The 21,188-nt window shown below is 34.8% G+C and overlaps 1 protein-coding gene and 1 long non-coding RNA gene across 2 annotated transcripts in view; both read right to left on the bottom strand.

Annotated features, from left to right (window-relative positions):
- LOC137175028 (Fc receptor-like protein 5) overlaps positions 1 to 21,188 on the bottom strand; it is a 137,296-nt gene that overhangs the window by 605 nt on the left and 115,503 nt on the right. Inside the window, exons 9-17 of the mRNA XM_067580648.1 lie at positions 2,871 to 3,113; positions 2,181 to 2,294; positions 2,018 to 2,033; positions 1,873 to 1,925; positions 1,380 to 1,430; positions 1,196 to 1,258; positions 1,012 to 1,074; positions 512 to 574; positions 48 to 113 (exon numbers count right to left, since the gene is read on the bottom strand). Coding sequence (XP_067436749.1) covers positions 48 to 113; positions 512 to 574; positions 1,012 to 1,074; positions 1,196 to 1,258; positions 1,380 to 1,430; positions 1,873 to 1,925; positions 2,018 to 2,033; positions 2,181 to 2,294; positions 2,871 to 3,113 — 732 coding nt within the window. The remainder of the gene's footprint in view (positions 1 to 47; positions 114 to 511; positions 575 to 1,011; positions 1,075 to 1,195; positions 1,259 to 1,379; positions 1,431 to 1,872; positions 1,926 to 2,017; positions 2,034 to 2,180; positions 2,295 to 2,870; positions 3,114 to 21,188) is intronic.
- LOC137174696 (uncharacterized) lies at positions 17,717 to 19,454 on the bottom strand. The gene is made up of 3 exons (XR_010925440.1): positions 19,396 to 19,454; positions 18,571 to 18,846; positions 17,717 to 17,989 (listed from the first exon to the last, which is right to left on the bottom strand). It is a non-coding gene; the product is annotated as an uncharacterized lncRNA (long non-coding RNA).

Genomic DNA, 21,188 nt, shown 5'->3' with positions numbered 1-21,188 from the left:
GAAGAATTAATCATTACAGTCGGCATATAACATGGCAGAATTATTACCAAGAGCTGTTCCTGGTTTAACTTCAGAATAAACAGCTTCATCAGTTGCTGCAGGAGTTGATTTTCCTATAAATGGAGAGAAGATTAGTCTGAAACATTTGCCAGTAATGTGATAATTTACAATGATAATGTACTGAAGGGTTGTCAGGGTTAATGTCTCCACTGATAATAAAAGAATAACAGTATTGTAATGCTCACAGTGCTCAAAGCAGTTAAACAGCAGAGTATTATGGCTTTTACAGAATTTAGTAAACATACTTGTACTGAATATACATACTGATGTATAAATACTGTTCTTCAGCACTGCAAACACACATAATGTAAAATAAACATACATTCAAACACAAGATATTCAATGAAAAAATAATAATTATAAACACCTACAATTTTACAAACACTGAGCACATTACATACATTACACTGTGTCCAAGACCAACATGATGGTTGGTGTAGACTTTACTTACCTTTGTGTTTCTTGGCTTTGCCTTTATTGTGATAGTTAACCTGGGCATACGTTAGATTATCATCTAAAACAGAAACCAGATGTCAGGATTTGTTTGTTCAGCAGACATATACAGCTGGATGGATGAATGGATGGATTGACAGGTAGAATGAAAATAAAAGAAATTTGGGATCCTCGTTTTCTTTTTTAGTCGCAGAATTTAAAATGTATAAAAGGAAAATCAAAATCCACACAAATCAGTTGCTGTAACTGAAACTTCAGTTTATGTATTTTGTTTGTTTTTGGAGAAATGTCTCATCATTTTAAAGTCTAAAGGCTCCTTTATGTGAGCAGGATTTGACAATATCTGCCTCAAGCAGCTCCCAGTGGCAATAGTACCAGAGGTGACTTAGATTATTTCTATTATTTGAACTGCATGCTGACCCATAATTACATACAGTGTAATTAACAAATAATTATATATGACACATTTTCAATAAAAACATATAGGTGGGACTGAACCTGCAGCAGATCCTATCTTCACATCAGCGTAAACAGAGCTCTCCACTGTTTCATGACGCTTCCCTGTTAAGATGATCAAGAAATGCATGAAAATAATAAATGTATCTTTTCTTTTTGTTTAGTCTGCTGGCAGACAAAAACATCTCTGAACTATTTATTGCATTTCAGTTATTTGAGTACTCACCCCTCTTAGCAATGTTTTTAAGCTCGATCGAAGAATATGTAATATCCTGGGATTCTCCTGCATCTGAAATATACTTATTTTTTAGTTACAGGATTTCATATCAATTAATTGTAATCAGTCCCCTTAAATAACGTAATTGAGTATTTCTGACTGTTCTGTGTAAATCAAAAGGTATATACTGTACCATTATCAGTGTCCTCAGAGCCTCTGATTGATTCATAGAGACAGGCATCGACTACAGAGTAGTTAATATCAAGTCAAGGTCAAATTCATCTTTATTTTTTATTTGTAGTGTAGATAAGTGCACAAAACAAGGAATTTTAAATATTTTAGTTTTTGAAACTGTAATATTTAAAAAGTCACAACCAGGACTGAAAGATATTTTGATACCATGAAGCAGTGATGGTGTTATTATAATATGTATTGTTGTGATAGGACAGTAGAACAATAATATTTCAGGACTCTGTCTAGTAGTTTAGGTTCAGTTCAACTCCAAACAATGTGAAACAATGTTATACTCTGATCTTTTGTGCATGTGGTTAAACAACTGACACGTCTTTGAGACTTTTGATTAATGTTCTTTGGAAATCAACTGATTAGAAACTGAGTGTAAAAATGTTCAGGTTAGAGTTAATGGTAAGTCCAACAAATGAATCAGGATTAGTTTGAAGACTGACCATAGAGAGAAGAGGAGTTTTCATTCTGATTGGTGCTCTCAGACTGGATCGGCCTAAAACATTTAGCAAATAAACTAAATTTAATAAGAAACATGGAAGGTACTGTTGTTATGTTCAAAATGAGAGAAGATGGTTTTGTACCAACCTGATAAAGTGTGAATCTGTGAAAAAGATACATGTGTTGTTAAGATACATCTGGTTGTTCTTTAAATTGTTCTGACATTTCACGTTATGACATCAGAATATGTCTAAGTATTTGAATAATTAAAATATATAAAACTCTTAACATCAGAAGGAAAAAGTCTCACCTTTGGATCGTCTGTAGCGATACAACAGGAGCAGGAGAATAATAATTATAATTCCACAAACCAGCCCAACAATTAATGGTATAGGAGATGAAGAGCTGTCAGGCCTGGACACTGCTGTAATAGATAAGAAAAAGAACGATTAATAAAATTGATTAAGTTCTATAACACTTTTCTTACACTGAAGTGCTTTCATAAAAATAAGTGAAGTCACATCAAGTCTTAGTAAAGACAAAAAATCTAGGATACAAAAAAAGTCGACTTCTGCAGCACAAACACATAAATACAAACACATTAATATACAAATCTAGACGTATGAAGACACAAACACATATACACACACTAAACACACAATAAACAGTATGTATAAACATGTATGTGTTGCTATACAGTGTGATATGAGTCATGACCACTGATGCAACTTTATTCAGCTGAAAAGAAAAATACCTTTGACTGATCATTCATTTACATTTGTATTTTGATATATGCTAAATTTTGTAATTTTATGTTTCATTATTGAATTACCTTAGGTTCAGTATAAAACAAGTTCTCTTACACAATCCAATATGTGAAATCAGCTGAAACTAAACCTTTAAATTTCTAATTCTGTAAAGTATTTGACCACATTTCTTTCTAAGACAACAACACAGTTTAGAAGAAAGAAAATGCATGAATTGTTTTAATCCTACTCACCCTTAACTGACATCCAACTCTGTACTGAATCTTTTCCTGAGTATTTACACTTGTAGAAGCCTTCGTCTGACTTTGACACTGCAGAGATATTCAGCTCCCCTCTGGTATCATTTTGGATAAGTTTGTCATTTTGATAGAAAAACACATTGGAAAGTAATTCTCCTGTCTTCAGTTTGCAGCCAAGAGTAACAGAATCTCCCTCAGTCACAGGATGCACAGGGCTCACCAGGATAATATCTGCATCTGTAAAACAGTCAAAGAATATGAAGTTTCAGTCAGAGACCAGCTGCTGACCTTTAGAACAAGGTGACATAAAACCATGAGAATAGATCACACATATGCCTTTTTTTTATTCAACTAATTTATCTCACAGAATCAGTGTAGCTGAGCAAAGATCCAACATTTCAGCTTTATTACATACATGTTTTGTAACTGTAAATATATTAGCTATGGCTAGTTAGCTCTAGAGCTAACAGGTACATATGAAGGAAACGATGGATGGCTATTGACACAAAATCACCTCTGACTAAATCAGCATGTTAATTTTATAGAATAAAGAAAGGTCTTGCTGCACACCAAAAAAACTGTGGACCAAACATCTTGGATCTGTAAAATATTAATTTCCAGTTGTTTAAATAAATATGAAGAAGCTTTAATTTTGTCCACAGATGAGTTTTCGGTTTGAAGGAAGCCCTTTCATAATTTATTTATTCTTTTGCATCACGTGTTTGACAAGAACACGACTAAATTATAATGTTGTGCAGAGGACGTCTGATTTTCTAATTGATTGGATGATGTTTCTTTATGATAATTTTAAGGAAATATAGTTTAGTGAGCTTTTAATTTTGTTAAAGAAACAATAATATAACAACAATGTTTCTATCAAAAGGTTAGGAATATAACTTGATTGTCTACACAGGAAGTGTAGTTAGTGACACCATGTTGAAAATAATTGAAATACAAGATGAAAATAAAATAAAATGTAATGTAAACATACTCTGTATAGTGATGTTGACTGCATTGCTGAACTCTCCTGATCCAGACTCACACCAGTACACTGCATCACTCTGCTGATAACTGTTGATGTTGCATGTGGATCCAGTCATTGACCACCAGTTAGAACAGTATGACCAGTAGTGGTCCTCAGGAAACCTCCTCACTCTCCACTCAGTAGAGTTTCCTTCACAGCTCAGTGAGACAGAGTCAGAGGTGAAGTGCTGGACTCTGTCAGGACTCACTTTGAGAGTCACTGCTGAATGAACATCTGAAAAACAACATGTAATGAGGAGCAAACCAAGTGCAGAGATATTACATTTAGAAAATATCACAACACAAATAATCCTCTTTTTTGTATTTTAATACTTTTTATTGTTGAGAATAAAACATCTGAATAACATAAACTGTGCAAAAGGTTCAGTGTTTTGGTGAACTGTGAGTGTTAAGAACCTACAGAGCATATGGACTGACAGTGGAGACGTGAAGTGTGCTGCAGAGTGGTTTGAGCTGTTTTATGGATGTTTTGATTATTTTTCTATCTTGAAAACTTGCTACCAAGATAACTACAGCAACTGTTCACTGTGAAGCTGTAAACAACCTACGTTTACCTGCCACCTTTCAAACACACAGAGGATGTGTTTTTCATTCTAAATGATGCTTCATTGTCTCTATATAAAGTACTAGTCAAAAGTTTGGACACACGTTCCCTTGAATGAGAAAGTGTGTCTAAACTTTTGACTGGTGCTGTATAGTCAGTGTTTTTCTCTCATCTGTCTGAGTTTTCTCAGGTTTCCAGCTGTTTCTGTACTTTGTCCATTTACCTACTTCGTTGCCTGCTGACTTTTCTGGTTTTTCATTACTAGATTTTGTCTGTTTTGTATGTCTATATGTTGCCTGACCACTAGATAAAGTCTCATTTAACCACACCTGTCCAGCCTGCTGTGTCAGTAAAAGTGTTGAGTATTCACTGTAAGATGAGCTCAGGTATCCAAAGTAAAAGTATTCATTGCAAAGAGGAGAAGAGTTTGGTTTCAATGACAAATAAAATCCTAATATCTCAGTTTTTTGGTGCTGTAATGTTTTCAGATCAATTGAAGATGTAAAGAAGGAAATCCAGCCCAGTCCAGTATGTAGAATAATTCAATATCAACATTGTGTTTGGTGAGTGTGTTGAAAAACTGAAATCTTGACTTGATGGAGAAAGGTCATAGGTTCAACACAATCAATACCCAGATAATGACATCACAACTGCTTCTTAACAGAAGGAGACAAAAACAAACAAGAAAGCTCACCTCCAGACCAAACAAACTCAGGTTCGCTGTAATCAGTGTAAAACACTGGGTCTCCTCTTCCAGCTCTACACATATATCTTGCTGTGTGTGTCGACCCATGAATGATGTAGGAATCCTGTTCAGTCCCATTGGTGCTACCAGGTAGCAGCTCATAGCTGTAGGAGTTGTCTGATAGTTTGGGAACAGTCTTATACCAGTAGAACCTCCATCCTGCAGATGGATGTTCAACCTCACAGCTCAGAGTTACTGAGTCTCCAGGACTCAGCCATGATGGAGACACAGTGAGGACAGACTCTGGTGCATCTGTTGGAAAGTGATTTTCTCAGAATGAAAACATGTTATGATGTAGACTTTAGTCACTAGACATATAAATAAATCTTATCTAATACAGTTATCATTTTATCTATTATAGAATTACATTTTATCGTAATATATATTTTATATCTAATTATGTAATATAGACTTAATAATATACTATCTAAATATATGTTAACAAAAATGTATTTTATTGTATGTTCAATATTTTCATTGTAAATTAAATATGATCAGACTTACTGTCAGATACTGTCAATTTGATGTAATCACTCCACTCTGTTGAAGTATGTTGTGCATTTTTCATTTTGCCTTTACACCTGTAGTTTCCACTGTGGTATGAGGACGCCTTGCTAATCATGTATTCATTTTGATTTGGAGGTATGTATATGCGGGTTGTTTCCCATTCATACTCCCACTCTGTGTGTCCGTCGTGGATCTCACATCTCAGCATCATCGCCTCTCCTCTATATATCTCAGTCCAGTTAGGTCGCAGAGTCACAACAGCTATGGCTGTAATGGTTAAGAATTACCAATGAGGATACAAGAATGAAAAAAGTTAAAATCAGTAACAGTCATAATATTTTTTAGCCTAAATCTTAATCAATAATCATGAATACACAATAGAGGTTTTTCTGAACTGTGTATAACAAATCTCATTGTCAAATTCACCAATTTTGTTGATCCTGATTGAATCACTGTTCTCTGTGTAGTAAACTGGGTTTCCTCTTTCTCCTCTGCACCAGTAGAATCCTCCCTGTGAGACACTGATTTGTCCAGTTGACTGGAAAACAGCATCTTGTGTGTTCAGGGGTTCAGAGGTTTTGTACAAGTAATATTTCCAACCAGATGACGATGGGTCCACAGAGCAGGTCAGGTTCACACTGCCCCCTACTGGAATGTTTCTGTTGTCAGCACTCAGTTTGGCCTTTGGTTTATATGCTGTTAAGTTTAGAACAAAGACATTAAAAGGTAATTATTGTCCCTCTATAGTCCACTTTCAAGGAAGATATATACAAAGATATTCATTTAATCACTGTGATCTTTAATCAGTTAATAAAATAAATCTTATCTATTCTTAATATATTTTATATCTAAATAGGTGATGTAATGTTAGATATATTATCTAAATATATGCTAACAAACATTTATTTTATTAAAATATCAATATTTTCAGTGTAAATTAAATATGTCTTTAAAAAAATATTTGGCCTTTGGTCTATTTGTTCAGTTTAGAACAATGACATTAAAAAGGTGATTAATGTCCTTGTGATTTAGTTTAAATTAGGATATATACAAATATATTCATTTAATAACTGTGATCTTTAATCAGTTTATAATTAATCAATTAAGTATATTTCAAATGCTACAGGACACTGAATGATGACTTGTCTTCAAAAAACAAACACGATTATTTACTGATCAGTCCTGAGAAGTTGACTAATTATTGAGAAAATAAATATTTTCTATTGAATTATTCAGACACAGATAGGTGGAAACTCAAAAACATGATATTCTCACAGTTGATGAAATACAGTCCAACTTACATGACACTGTCAACCTGATGGGATCACTTCTTTCTGTTGAATACAAATCTATTTTCTGTTTATCCTTACACCTGTAGTTTCCACACTATTAAAAAGTAGCTCTGAAACTCCAGTATTCACTGTTTTCGAGGTTCTTCTTTGGTTGTTTTCCATTCATACTCCCACTCAGTGTCTCCACTATCTTTGATCTCACATCTTAGAGTGATTGACTCACCACTGAATATCTGAGGCCAGTTGGTTTGCTGTGTTACAACAGTCTTGTTAGAAACTGTACCCGTCAAATATACACAGTTTGGATAAAAAGAAATATAGAAATATATACTGGTATGACTGTCCTTTCTGCTGTCACTGTGGCCTTTAGATTACTTGCTGTTCGGATTAGAACAAATAAACAAAACAAGTGAATGGTTGGAATGGGATTTGCCAAAATAAAATGTTTTTCCTTCATTATATTGTTAAGAATACAGAAGAGTACAAGTACTAGAGTGAAATCATTCTTGAAATAGCTCAAAAGCCTGAATGGCTGCCTCCAGGCCAACATGTAACACTATTAAACTAACAGATCAATCTTAAAAATAAAATAAATTATCAGAAATAAAATAAATTCAATTAAGTAAATATACTGAGTTATTAGTTATTAGTGATATGAGATGGCATTGATGAATAAAACAACAGATGAAAACAATATAAAACATAACATGTTCATTATGGATGAAAGATGTCCAACTTACATAATACTGTCAATTTGATGACATCACTCCACTCTGTCGAGGAATATGAGTCCTTCCATCCTCTACACTTGAATTTTGTACTGTAGTAATTGTTGCTGCTGATCCTGTGTTCACTGAGTGTTGGAGATGTGTTTAAGTTGGCTGGTGTCCATTCATATGTCCACTCAGTGTCTCCACCTCCCTGGATCTCACATCTGACAGTGACTGTCTCACCCCTGTATATCAGAGGCCAGTTGGGTTGCAGGATCACAGTGGCCTTATTTAAAACTGTTCACATAAAAAATATCTGATTAGGATACTAATGGAAATATAAAATGAAGAAAAACATTTTACAACAAGTTGATTGTTGTAGCACAGTTTAACAAACAATGCAAACACAACTCAACAGCCATAATAACAAAAGCAGTTGAAAAAAATAGAAGTATGAAAACATATCAAGCAACATGTTTAAAGCAATAAAATCATCAGGATGAAAAGTGACGAGTTAACATTAGTGACAGCAATTTAAAGAGACATAAAACCTTTGTGATCAGATGATTCATAAAAGAGCAACACAGACATTGTATAATCACACACATACACACACACACACACACACACACACAGACGCAGGTGGCTCAGTTTCAGTAATTCTGTTCCCAAACTAAAAAGCAACCACTTGTTACTAAGCTGCTCATAGGAGGCTGCATCATTGTTGGAGGGAGAAAATATTTTCTGTTATCTTACTTAGATAGACTGAAATGAAAAATTGTGTGAATAGATTTTATTTGCATTCCAGGACAGTTTGTTCACAGCCATATTTCTTATAAACATTCACCTGAAGAAAAGATTTGTATCAGGGGGAAAAAGTTGCTCAAGTAATAAACTGAGGATCACAGTACTGTCAGCTAATTTAATGATGTGTCTGTTCTCATGCTGAGAAAGGACTCACCACTCGGGGGAGCCACTGGAGTAAAGAATCTTACCTGCCATCACTGACTCTGATCATTTTAAAATATAATCAATAAAAAAATCTAAAAGCCGCCTCACCAATTTAAAATCTAGACTGAAACAAACGAAAACCATTTCAACTGAAACATTGAGTTAAATGACATTCAACGTCAAGGAAAAGTCCACAAATAATACTGCATTAAGCAGTCATGTGTTTTCCAAATATTTATAAGTAAAACTGAGCAGCATTGGTGAAGAACCCTCAACTCCTTTATTGTGTATTTATACAAACTGTAGTGTCAAACAAATGTTGTATTATTACCATGATAAAGGATTTCATCTCATTGTCAAACTCACCAATTTTGTTGATCGTGATTGAATCACTGTACTTTGTGTAGTAAACTGGGTCTCCTCTCCCTCCTCTGCACCAGTAGAGTCCTCCCTGTGAGACAGTCATTTGTCCAGTTGATTGGAAAACAGCATCTTGTGTGTTCAGGGGTTCAGAGGTTTTGTACAAGTAATATTTCCAACCAGATGATGATGGGTCCACAGAGCAGGTCAGGGTCACACTGCCCCCTACTGGAATGTCTGTGTTGTCAGCACTCAGTTTGGCCTTTGGTTTATATGCTGTTCAGTTTAGAACAAAGACATAATGTAATTATTGTCCCTGTGATTTAGTCCAATTTGAACAACTTGGTTGAGAACATAATGAATTTCACGTCATCTTGATGGGAGTCCTAAGCACACAGAAAATATTGATTTAATCACTTTGATCTGCACCATGAGTCATTGTTTTATATTCTCTTTAATCTGTTAACAATGAATCAATTAAGTATATTTCAAATGCTACAGGACACTGAATGATGGCTTGTCTTCAAAAACAAACAATTATTTACTGATCAACCCTGAGAAGTTGACTAATTCTTGAGTAAAGAAATGTTTTCAATTGAATTATTCAGACACAGATAGGTGGAAACTCAAAAACATGATATTCTCACGATTGATGAAACACAGTCCAGCTTACATGACACTGTCAACCTGATGGGATCACTTCTGTCTGTTGAGGACTAAAGGTCTATTTTATGTTCACCCATACAGCAGTACTTTTCTACTGTAAAAAGTAGCCCTGAAAAAACAGTATTCACTGTGTTTTGGAGGTTCTTATTTTGTTGTTATCCATTCATACTCCCACTCAGTGTCTCCACTATCTTTGATCTCACATCACAAAAGTGACAAGTAAACATTAGTGGCAGCAATTTAAATTGAGACATAAAACCTTAGTGATCATATGATTTGCCAAAATGGATTCAACTAAAGATTCATAAAAGAACAACATGGACATTGTATAATCACACACACACACACACACCTAAAACCAAACAGACAATAAAACAACAATTAAAAACAATATAAACACAATCATTCATACAAAATATACAAATGAGGATTAAGGACAAAGTCAGTGGAGGGAAACTCTTATGTGACAACACTGACTCTCATCCTTTGAGATTTATTTTATAAAAAATCTGAAAGCCACTGCAGCCATCTAAAATCTGGACTGAAAGAGGACAGCAGCTTCTCTGCAGAAATGGGGCTGAATGGTGTTAAAAGACCGAGACAAATCCACAAATATTGTAACAGGAGAAATGTGTTCTAACCAGAAATAGATGTTATGGATAAAACTGAGTGGTGTCATGGAAACATCTTCTACTCTTGTTTTGCACCTTTAAACAACCTGAAGAGGGTTGTAATGATTTGTTTTCACCATCATCATATTAAGAACTACTGACCCACTTTATTCTCACTTTTAGTTAAAACCATTATATGGAAGATGCAAACAGAGAATGTGACTCTTCTGGGTCAATTATTGATTTGGGAAACAATAGTTGCTGCAGAACTAACTAATGAGGTACAGTTGATGTTTAATTAATGCACTGTTTTTTTTTTTTTGTTTGCTTCTATTTTTGTTTTTTTGTTTTTTTTTATTAACAGCAGAATAGTTGTTGTGATCATAGGGTGACATGTTTCCCAAGAAAAGGTTTAGAGCTAGTTGGTGATGCGGGTGCAAAGCCTCTGTTGGTTAAGTTCAACACATGATTCACTGTCATTTATGATTCACTGTTGGAAGACAACTGATATTTTATGTTCTTCTCTGCACATTTTCATGTGAATCATTATAATTCAAAAGTACACTGTATGTTGTCTCCTCTTAAGTTATTCTGTTCTCACACTAAAGAAACAGAATTTGAGACGCTAGCTGCTCAAATGACGTTATGTTATTACAGGAAGGTGAAAATATTTATTGTTACCTTATCTAGCTAGATTGAAACATAAAAAAACATGTAATTCTGAATATGATGTGGACATATTTGACTTACATGATGTCAATGTGATGGCTTCACTCCACTCTGTCAAAAAAAAATCCCTTCTACCCATACACATGAAGTCTACAGTATGGGATATAGAAGCACTGCTGATTCTGAATTCTTTGTCTTTACGAGATACGTCCACACTATTTTCTCTCCATTCATATTCCCATCGAGTGTCTGCACCTCCCTGGATCTCACATCTGACAGTGATTGTCTCACCACTGTATATCAGAGTGAGAGGAGCACATTTCCTTTAATGTTTGTGCTTTCACTTTTGTATGTGTTTTGCAGTTTGTAGCATCTCTGGATTTGCAGCACGTTTTTCTTAATGTTTGTGTTTTCACTCTTCTGTTTGCTTTGTCACTGTACATGTGAGCTCTTTTGACACACAGCTGCCAAAGAAACAATTAGCAGCCAAGTGTCCAATTACTTTTGAAATTTTGGTTTCTTGTTATATTGACAAACTGAGCAAATATTTTTATCATGGTGGCAGAATTACACTGCCATAATATTAAGATATAACATAAGCAAAACTGTTTTAGCCTATTGATTTTTGTGACTGGGAAAAGGAGACATGATTTACAATAAAATAATAATTTTCTGGGAGTCCATCTCACAGTTGTTTGAGGTTATGGTAAATAATTGCGCAACTGAATTTCAGAAAAAGTTTAGTACCTCAAATGATGTCTGTAGGTCTGTGTGTCATTTACATTTTTTGTCATTTAATTATAGTTTGAAACAGCCAAATTAAAAAAAATAATAAACTGAGGCTTTTGTTAGGTGCTGACAGAAGTCAGACAATTACACAGATCATTATGATGTAACATTCCTCTGAAACACATACGTTGGGCAAAACTTAAGATAACTTCATCATACATCCAGTTTAGCTGCAGTTCAGCTGAAACTCTGCTCGTTTTGACAGAACATCAGATTCAGTTTAGCAGCTGCATTTTAAATTCCTGCAAGTTCAGGTTTAACTGGACCCTGTCTAAACTGCAGCTAAGCTGGTCAGATGCTACGTGACAGAGCAAAAACCCCAAAGTTTACAAGTTCAGTTTCTTAAAAGCTTTTAAATCTCTGTTCAAGGAAGGTTTGTTGTAGAATGTTCTAGTATTTATTTTCCAACAAGTCCTCCAGGAAGGACAGTCTCTTATCTTGATCTACTATCTCTGCATTTTTGTATATTGTCCATCAATGTCTTTTCATTGAGTCGTCATCACCTTTGTTCCAGGTTTCATCTCCTACTAATCAGTAAGTTTCTTCATATCAGTTTGAATTTGCTACATGATGCTAAATGTTCATATACTGTATGTCACTGTTGGGCCTCCTGGTATTTATTAGCTGTTGTTTCACATCATTACCTCCTGATGAGGGTTTTAAAGTAGAACTGAATGCCTCTGTCCTTTTTTGGAATAACTCTACCCTTAAAAACGGAGTAATTTGGTTACATAATAAAACAGTATAACAACTATACAAAGGAGGTGTTGACAAAGTCTCAGGGGAGCAAATATGACAAAAGTGACTTTCACTCTTTGAGGTCTATTCAATACAAAATCAACTAGAGGATCCAACACATGTTCTGTTTTCTCCATCATCACTTAAAGTAAGAACTACTGCTCTATATTCATTCATTCATGTTTGTCTTTTTTCTTATTGATGCCACAGTTGTTCTCCCTCACACTTCAGGGACTGTTTACAGATCTTAAAGAATGTATGTTGTTTTATTCAAAAACAAATGACTTAACTCACCAGTTTGCTGAATAGTGACTTTGTTGCTGTCCTCTGTGGAGAAGACTGGATATCCTCTTCCTCCTCTGCAGTAGTAGATGCCTCCTTGATTAACACTTATTACTCTGTTTGTTTCATATCTGATGGGCTGAGCTATAGAAGAGTCTGAGGTTTGTCTGAACCAGTCGTATTTCCAGTCAGCAGAACCCTTCACAGAGCAGGTCAGTGTCACTCTGCCCCCTACTGGTATGATGGTTTTGTCTGCTGTCAGTGTGGGCTTGGGTTTATTTGCTGAGAGTAAAAAACAAAACAACAACTATAACAATTGGAATGAGATTTGCCCTAGAAAACATGTTTTACTCCATTATATTGTTACACAGCAGACTTGATACACATGAACATAACAGTCTTCTAATATTGTTATAAAAATTTAAAAAAAAAACAAACAACTTAATCACTATTTGAACATTAAGTCACAGACAACTACCATCATATGGAAGTTAAGAACAGAGCATGTGATAACTGCTTTGGGAAACACAGGTGTTACCACATAACTAAGAAGGTTCACTGTGATTTATTGTTCACTTATAGGAAGACAACTGCATAATTATCTGGTCTTCTCTGCACCTTTCCCTGTGAATAATTACATTTCAAAAGCAGGTGGCTCAGTTTCAGTAATTCTGTTCCCAAACTAAAAAGCAACCACTTGTTACTGAGCTGCTCATAGGAGGCTGCATCATTGTTGGAGGAAGAAAATATTTTCTGTTATTTTACTTAGATAGACTGAAATGAAAAACAAGCCATTTTGAATATGAATGACAGATGGTTTGACTTACATGATACTGTCAATGTGATGGCATCACTCCACTCTGTTGAGGAATACAAGTTCTTTCTACCTTTACAACTGTAGGTTCCACTGTTGGACTCAGAAGCACTGCTAATCTTGTATTCGTTATCTTTCAGAGATATGCCCGAGTTGTTTTTTCTCCATTCATACTCCCATCGAGTGTCTGCACCTCCCTGGATCTCACATCTAACAGTGATTGTCTCACCACTGTATATCAGAGGCCAGTTGGGTTGCAGAGTCACAACAGCCTTGTTGGAAACTGTTTAAACCAAAAATACACAGTTAGACAGAGCTAGAAATATAAGATTAAGAGAGAAAAAAAGAAAAATACAAGGCAACATCAAAAGCATTAAAAACAGATATAAATCAAGTCGTATGAAAAGAGCTTTGCAATCACATGTTTGTCAGATAAACAGGTCTTACTGAGGGCAACAGTCCTCCAGAACACCTGAACCTAAACTTTTACAGGATGCATTTATCTCACAGTGCAGAGAGACTTGACTGTTCAACATCAGTCATTTTGGGGAACAGTTTAATAATCCCATGTAGTTGCATCTTGTTGTCTAGGTTACCAAGCAGGAAGATTACTGGAATTAAAAAAATATTAAATTCAATTTTCTATGAACAAGAATGAGAAGCTTTTATTTAGCAGATAAGCAAGTAAGATTTCAAATTTATATGATAAAAACAAATGTTGTTGAGATTTGGTGTGAATAGATTTTATTTGCGTTCCAGGACAGTTTGTTCACAGCCATATTTCTTATAAACATTCACCTGAAGAAAAGATTTGTATCAGGGGGAAAAAGTTGCTCAAGTAATAAACTGAGGATCACAGTACTGTCAGCTAATTTAATGATGTGTCTGTTCTCATGCAGAGAAAGGACTCACCACTCGGGGGAGCCACTGGAGTGAAGAATCTTACCTGCCATCACTGACTGATCATTTTAAAATATACTCAATAAAATAATCTAAAAGCCACCTCACCAATTTAAAATCTAGACTGAAACAAGGCAAAAACCATTTCAGCTGAAACATTGAGTTAAATGATATTCAACATCAAGGAAAAGTCCATAAATAATACTGCATTAAGCAGTCATGTGTTTTCCAAATATTTATAAGTAAAACTGAGCAGCATTAGTGAAGAACCCTCAACTCCTTTATTGTGTCTGTAAACAAACTGAAGTGTCAAACAAATGTTGTATTATTACCATGATAAAGGATTTCAGCCATTTTCAAACTTCCTTCAGAGAGCTAAGAGGTACTGGACTAAATCATCCATTCATTATTGTTCTTGTTACCACATATGCTTCTCTTCCACACTTCAGACACTGTTTAAGAATTTAATTTAAAGAATATAAGTTGTTTTATTTCAGAACAAATGACTTAACTCACCTGTTTCCTCAATGGTGACATTATCACTTTCAGGTGTGAAGACATCTGGTTCTGTTCTCCGTCCTCTGCAGGTGTAAATGCCTCCCTGTGAGATACTGATACTGTCTGATTCATCACCTTCTGCTGTCTGATGAGGAGTTTTTTCAGAATCTGCTGAGGTACGTCTGAACCACTCATATTTCCAGCCAGTAGAGTCCTCCACATTGCAGGTCAGAGTCACACTTCCCTGTACTGGTATGATGTTCCTGTCTGCTCTCAGTGTAATGTTGCGTCTACGTGCTGTTAAGTTTAGAAAAACAATAAAACAAAGAAATTACTGTAATGAACATGTCATCAAGAATGTATTTACATTTTTACAGAACACAAAGGAAACATCTGTCTCAAATTATGTATAACTCAATGTTCAAGTGAATTTAGACTCTCTGTTTGAAAATGTTTATGTTCATAAACTCCAACTTGTCTTTCTAAATGCTGCATATGTGTTTTCTTCACATGCTTGTGTGTTTTCTGCTACATTTACATGTGAATCTTAAGTTGCAGTACATTAAGCTCTCTCAGCCTCCCGTACCCTTGTGACAAAATCTGCATGAAACTGAAGACTTTAGTTCACAGAAGTCAAACAATATGACGTCAGTTTCTCTCTTTTGTTTAGTGACTGGTTAGGTGAAGGCAGAAAAAAGATTCACTTGTTGTTCTGTTCTCCAGAAGAAGAAGTATGAAAACATTTAAGACAAAAAAAAAAATCTTTGCTGAATGAATAAAGTGAAATGCAGTTAAGAGCTGAGAAAAGCTAAGTGGACCTTCTGAGATAAGATTATTTTGTGAACCTTTTTTTTTTCATCACAGTATGAAAGCTACTTACCTTCAACTTTCAGTTCTTTCTCTTCGGATTCTGGCCCCTCATCAAACTTACACTTATAAAAACCTCTGTCTGACACTGATACTGAATAAATGGTCATTTCTACAGCAGTGTGTGATATTCTACGTGGTTGATAGTTTGTGTATGTTTCAAGAGGTGATCCATTTCTGTAGAAGGTGGCTTTCTTCTCATATCCAGGAGTACGATGTCTACAGCGCAGAGTCACTGAGTCTCCTTCAAACAATGTAAATTCAGGACTTTCCAGGATCACATCATCATCTGTGCAACAGAGGTGTAGTCTTGTTTCATTAATCATCTCAACTACTGTAAATTATTATATATTTCATATAAACAAAGCTGTGACAAAATTAGTTATTTAGTAGCAATATGACATCACTATTAAATATAATGGTTTTAAAGTGTGTTGTGAGAATTCAGCATTAAATTGGATTAAGAGGAAGTTGTACTCACACTTACTGTAATAATTAATGATATGCCCACTAAATGATTTTATGTCCCAATTTCTTAAAAGCAGCTCCACACTCACCTGTTTGCTATATTAGTTTCACAATTATAAGATATTATAATTATAAGAGGAATATTGCTCATACAGGCTGGTCCTGCACTTGGTTTTCACAATCAATGATCACAATTATAAGATGATGTAAAAAGACACTGTGGCAGCCAGCACACATGTCACTACCCAAAGTAAGTGAGATCATTTGAACTGCATGTCGACCCGTAATCACCTCCAGTGTAATAATGAATGAAGTTGTAATGACTGTTGTAATTGACTGCACCTGCAGATGATCCTTTCTCCACATCAGACTCACCAGTGTCCTCTGCTGAGTCATCACCCTGCCCTGTTAATGATGAACGTTAAGATTAAAAGATGAACGCATGAAGAGAAAACTCATCTGTATGAAGTTAACAAACTCTTTAGTAAATATACAATTTGTCTCAAGGGTCAGAACAACATCTGGTCTCACAATATAAACATACAAATCTGCCCAGAAATGATAAAGACCAAAATATATATAGTTTTGAGGAATAAGCAATTCTGCACTAATCTACTTTAGATACAAAAAGGGTGACTAAGAGTAATACAGCAAGTATTAAAAAATAAGAGATAAATATTTATATAAAATATATAAATGGTCACCTTCAGAGTGTCCGGAGAAGTGTGTATTCAGCACTAAAATAAAGATTGAAACCTCATCAAACTTAATCAAACTTAAAAAAGGTCAAAGCATAATAAAGGCATTTTAAACTATATATAGTCTATATACAAATTTAATGATGTGTCTGTTCTCATGCAGAGAAAGGACTCACCACTCGGGGGAGCCACTGGAGTAAAGAATCTTACCTGCCATCACTGACTCTGATCATTTTAAAATATACTCAATAAAATAATCTAAAAGCCACCTCACCAATTTAAAATCTAGATTGAAACAAGTTAAAACCATTTCAACTGAAACATTGAGTTAAATGATATTCAACATCAAGGAAAAGTCCATAAATAATACTGCATTAAGCAGTCATGTGTTTTCCAAATATTTATAAGTAAAACTGAGCAGCATTAGTGAAGAACCCTCAACTCCTTTATTGTGTCTGTAAACAAACTGAAGTGTCAAACAAATGTTGTATTATTACCATGATAAAGGATTTCAGCCATTTTCAAACTTCCTTCAGAGAGCTAAGAGGTACTGGACTAAATCATCCATTCATTATGGTTCTTGTTACCACATATGTTTCTCTTCCACACTTCAGACACTGTTTAAGAATTTAATTTAAAGAATATAAGTTGTTTTATTTCAGAACAAATGACTTAACTCACCTGTTTCCTCAATGGTGACATTATCACTTTCAGGTGTGAAGACATCTGGTTCTGTTCTCCGTCCTCTGCAGGTGTAAATGCCTCCCTGTGAGATACTGATACTGTCTGATTCATCACCTTCTGCTGTCTGATGAGGAGTTTTTTCAGAATCTGCTGAGGTACGTCTGAACCAGTCATATTTCCAGCCAGTAGAGTCCTTCACATTGCAGGTCAGAGTCACACTTCCCTGTACTGGTATGATGTTCCTGTCTGCTCTCAGTGTAATGTTGCATCTACGTGCTGTTAAGTTTAGAAAAACAATAAAACAAAGAAATTACTGTAATGAACATGTCATCAAGAATGTATTTACATTTTTACAGAACACAAAGGAAACATCTGTCTCAAATTATGTATAACTCAATGTTCAAATGAATTTAGACTCTCTGTTTGAAAATGTTTATGTTCATAAACTCCAACTTGTCTTTCTAAATGCTGCATATGTGTTTTCTTCACATGCTTGTGTGTTTTCTGCTACATTTACATGTGAATCTTAAGTTGCAGTACATTAAGCTCTCTCAGCCTCCCGTACCCTTGTGACAAAATCTGCATGAAATTGAAGACTTTAGTTCACAGAAGTCAAACAATATGACATCAGTTTCTCTCTTTTGTTTAGTGACTGGTTAGGTGAAGGCAGAAAAAAGATTCACTTGTTGTTCAGCACTCCAGAAGAAGAAGTATGAAAACATTTAAGACAAAAAAAAAATCTTTGCCGAATGAATAAAGTGAAATGCAGTTAAAGGCTGAGAAAAGCTAAGTGGACATTTTGAGTTAAGATTATTTTGTGAACATTTTTTTTTCATCACAGTATGAAAGCTACTTACCTTCAACTTTCAGTTCTTTCTCTTCGGATTCTGTCCCCTCATCAAACTTACACTTATAAAAACCTCTGTCTGACACTGATACTGAATAAATGGTCATTTCTACACTGGTGTTTGATATTCTACGTGGTTGATGGTTTGTGTATGTTTCAAGAGATGATCCATTTCTGTAGAAGGTGGCTTTCTTCTCATATCCAGGAGTACGATGTCTACAGCGCAGAGTCACTGAGTCTCCTTCAAACAATGTGAATGCAGGACTTTCCAGGGTCACATCATCATCTGTGCAACAGAGGTGTAGTCTTGTTTCATTAATCATTTCAATTATGGTAAATTATTATATATTTCATATAAACAAAGATGTGACAAAATTAGTTATTTAGTAGCAATATGATATCACTATTAAATATAATGGTTTTAAAGTGTGTCGTTAGAATTCAGCATTAAATTGTATTAAGAGGAAGTTGTAGTCACACTTACTGTAATAATTAATGAAATGCCCACTAAATGATTTTATGTCCCAATTTCTTAAAAGCAGCTCCACACTCACCTGTTTGCTACATTAGTTTCACAATTATAAGATATTATAATTAATTATAATTATAATAATATTAATTATATTAAGAGGAATATTGTTCATACAGGCTGGTCCTGCACTTGGTTTTCACAATCAATGATCACAATTATAAGATGATGTAAAAAGACACTGTGGCAGCCAGCACACATGTCACTACCCAAAGTAAGTGAGATCATTTGAACTGTATGTCGACCTATAATCACCTCCAGTGTAATAATGAATGAAATTGTAATGACTGTTGTAATTGACTGCACCTGCAGATGATCCTTTCTCCACATCAGACTCACCAGTGTCCTCTGGTGGGTCATCACCCTGCCCTGTTAATGATGAACGTTAAGATTATCAGATGAACGTATGAAGAGAAAACTCATCTGTATGAAGTTAACAAACTCTTTAGTAAATATACAATTTGTCTCAAGGGTCAGAACAACATCTGGTCTCATTATATAAACATACAAATCTGCCCAGAAATGATTAAGACCAAAATATATATAGTTTTGAGGAATAAGCAATTCTGCACTAATCTACTTTAGATACAAAAAGGGTGATTAAGATTAATACAGCAAGTATTAAAAAATAAGAGATAAATATTTATATATAATATATAAATAAAAAATAATTGGTCACCTGAAGAGTGTCTGTAGAAGAGCGTATTCAGCACTAAAATAAAGATTGAAACTTCATCAAACTTAATCAAACTGAAAAAAGTCAAAATCATAATAAAGGCATTTAAAACTATATATAGTCTATATACAGTAAGTTGGTAAGCAGGAAGGCAACAGATAAAAGGAAACACAACTCTTTAAAATGAAACATGTAAAATAAAATAAGAAAATCATGAAATTCAAAACCCACATACATAACAATACCTTAAACAATTTACATGCATTGTGCCACACAGTGTTTATGCAAAAATAATTGCTTCAAAAAACAGTCCCTCAATCTAAACTGAGCCAAGTCACCAACCAACATCTGGCCTATAAAACAACCCCGCAGTTAAAAACCAAAAGCGTGCTCTGTTCAAGCTCTCAGAGAAACTGGTTCAACCAGTGATACTCTGTAATTCTGACTATTCAGGAACATGTTCTTTAATCTGTGACATGCAAACAGAGAAAGTCAGTAATGTACTTACAGAATAATCCCAGCACACAGATCAAAGTGTACCTCATCCTCACATCCAGCACTGACACTCTGTCACTCAGCTGCTCTGAGTCTGACAAATGTTTCTACTTTACTTTAATAATAATGCAGCAGAAAGAGAAAGAGAGAAGTTACATTTCAGGTAAATGAAAGATGAGATGAGACTTTCTCCAACGTCTTTAGAATTTAGCCTGCCTGTGTTTCCTTCCCTTGTATGCAAACCACAAACAACTTTAATTAGTTTGATAAACGTTGACACTTCAGTTGACCGCAGCAAACGTTGACACATGTACACTTCCTGGCCACTGCAGAAATACATCAGCTTGTCTCTTGTGCAAAATGTTTGTGTCTGGAATATGTAATTTAAAAAAGGCATTAACGATAAGTAATTATTGCACATCCATGGACCATAACCACATTGACTTTAGTCATATCACATCATAAACATGCTTAACATTTTATTGTGTGTTTATTTGTGCATGTTATGCAGTATATGCCCACTGCTCTTGCATCAACAGTGTCTGCATTGTGATGATGTAGGTGTTGTGTGTATATATATAAATACACATGTGTAACTCTACTGTGTAGGCGTAAACAGTACATCCCGTATATGTGTGTGTGTTTAATAGTCTGCATATTGAATTTGATATAAACTGAGGTCAAAACTTTAATTTTGTAAAACAGCCATGTTACAAACCTCTGGCATTAAGTTGTAATGGTTGCTTAAGTTTTCCGTCATTTATCTGTAAAAGGAATGCACAATATTGGATTTTTGCCGATATCCGATATGCCAATATTTCCAACTCATTGTGGCCGATTGCTGATGCCAATACCTATATATGCACACATTTTTTTTCCCAGCTGGTTGAGGAGACCATTATGCATGCAAACTCAGATTGTACTATGT

The sequence above is a fragment of the Thunnus thynnus genome, chromosome 22 (genome assembly GCF_963924715.1).
Source record: "Thunnus thynnus chromosome 22, fThuThy2.1, whole genome shotgun sequence".
NCBI lineage: Eukaryota > Metazoa > Chordata > Actinopteri > Scombriformes > Scombridae > Thunnus > Thunnus thynnus.
This window is presented reverse-complemented; position numbering and strand designations above follow the sequence as displayed.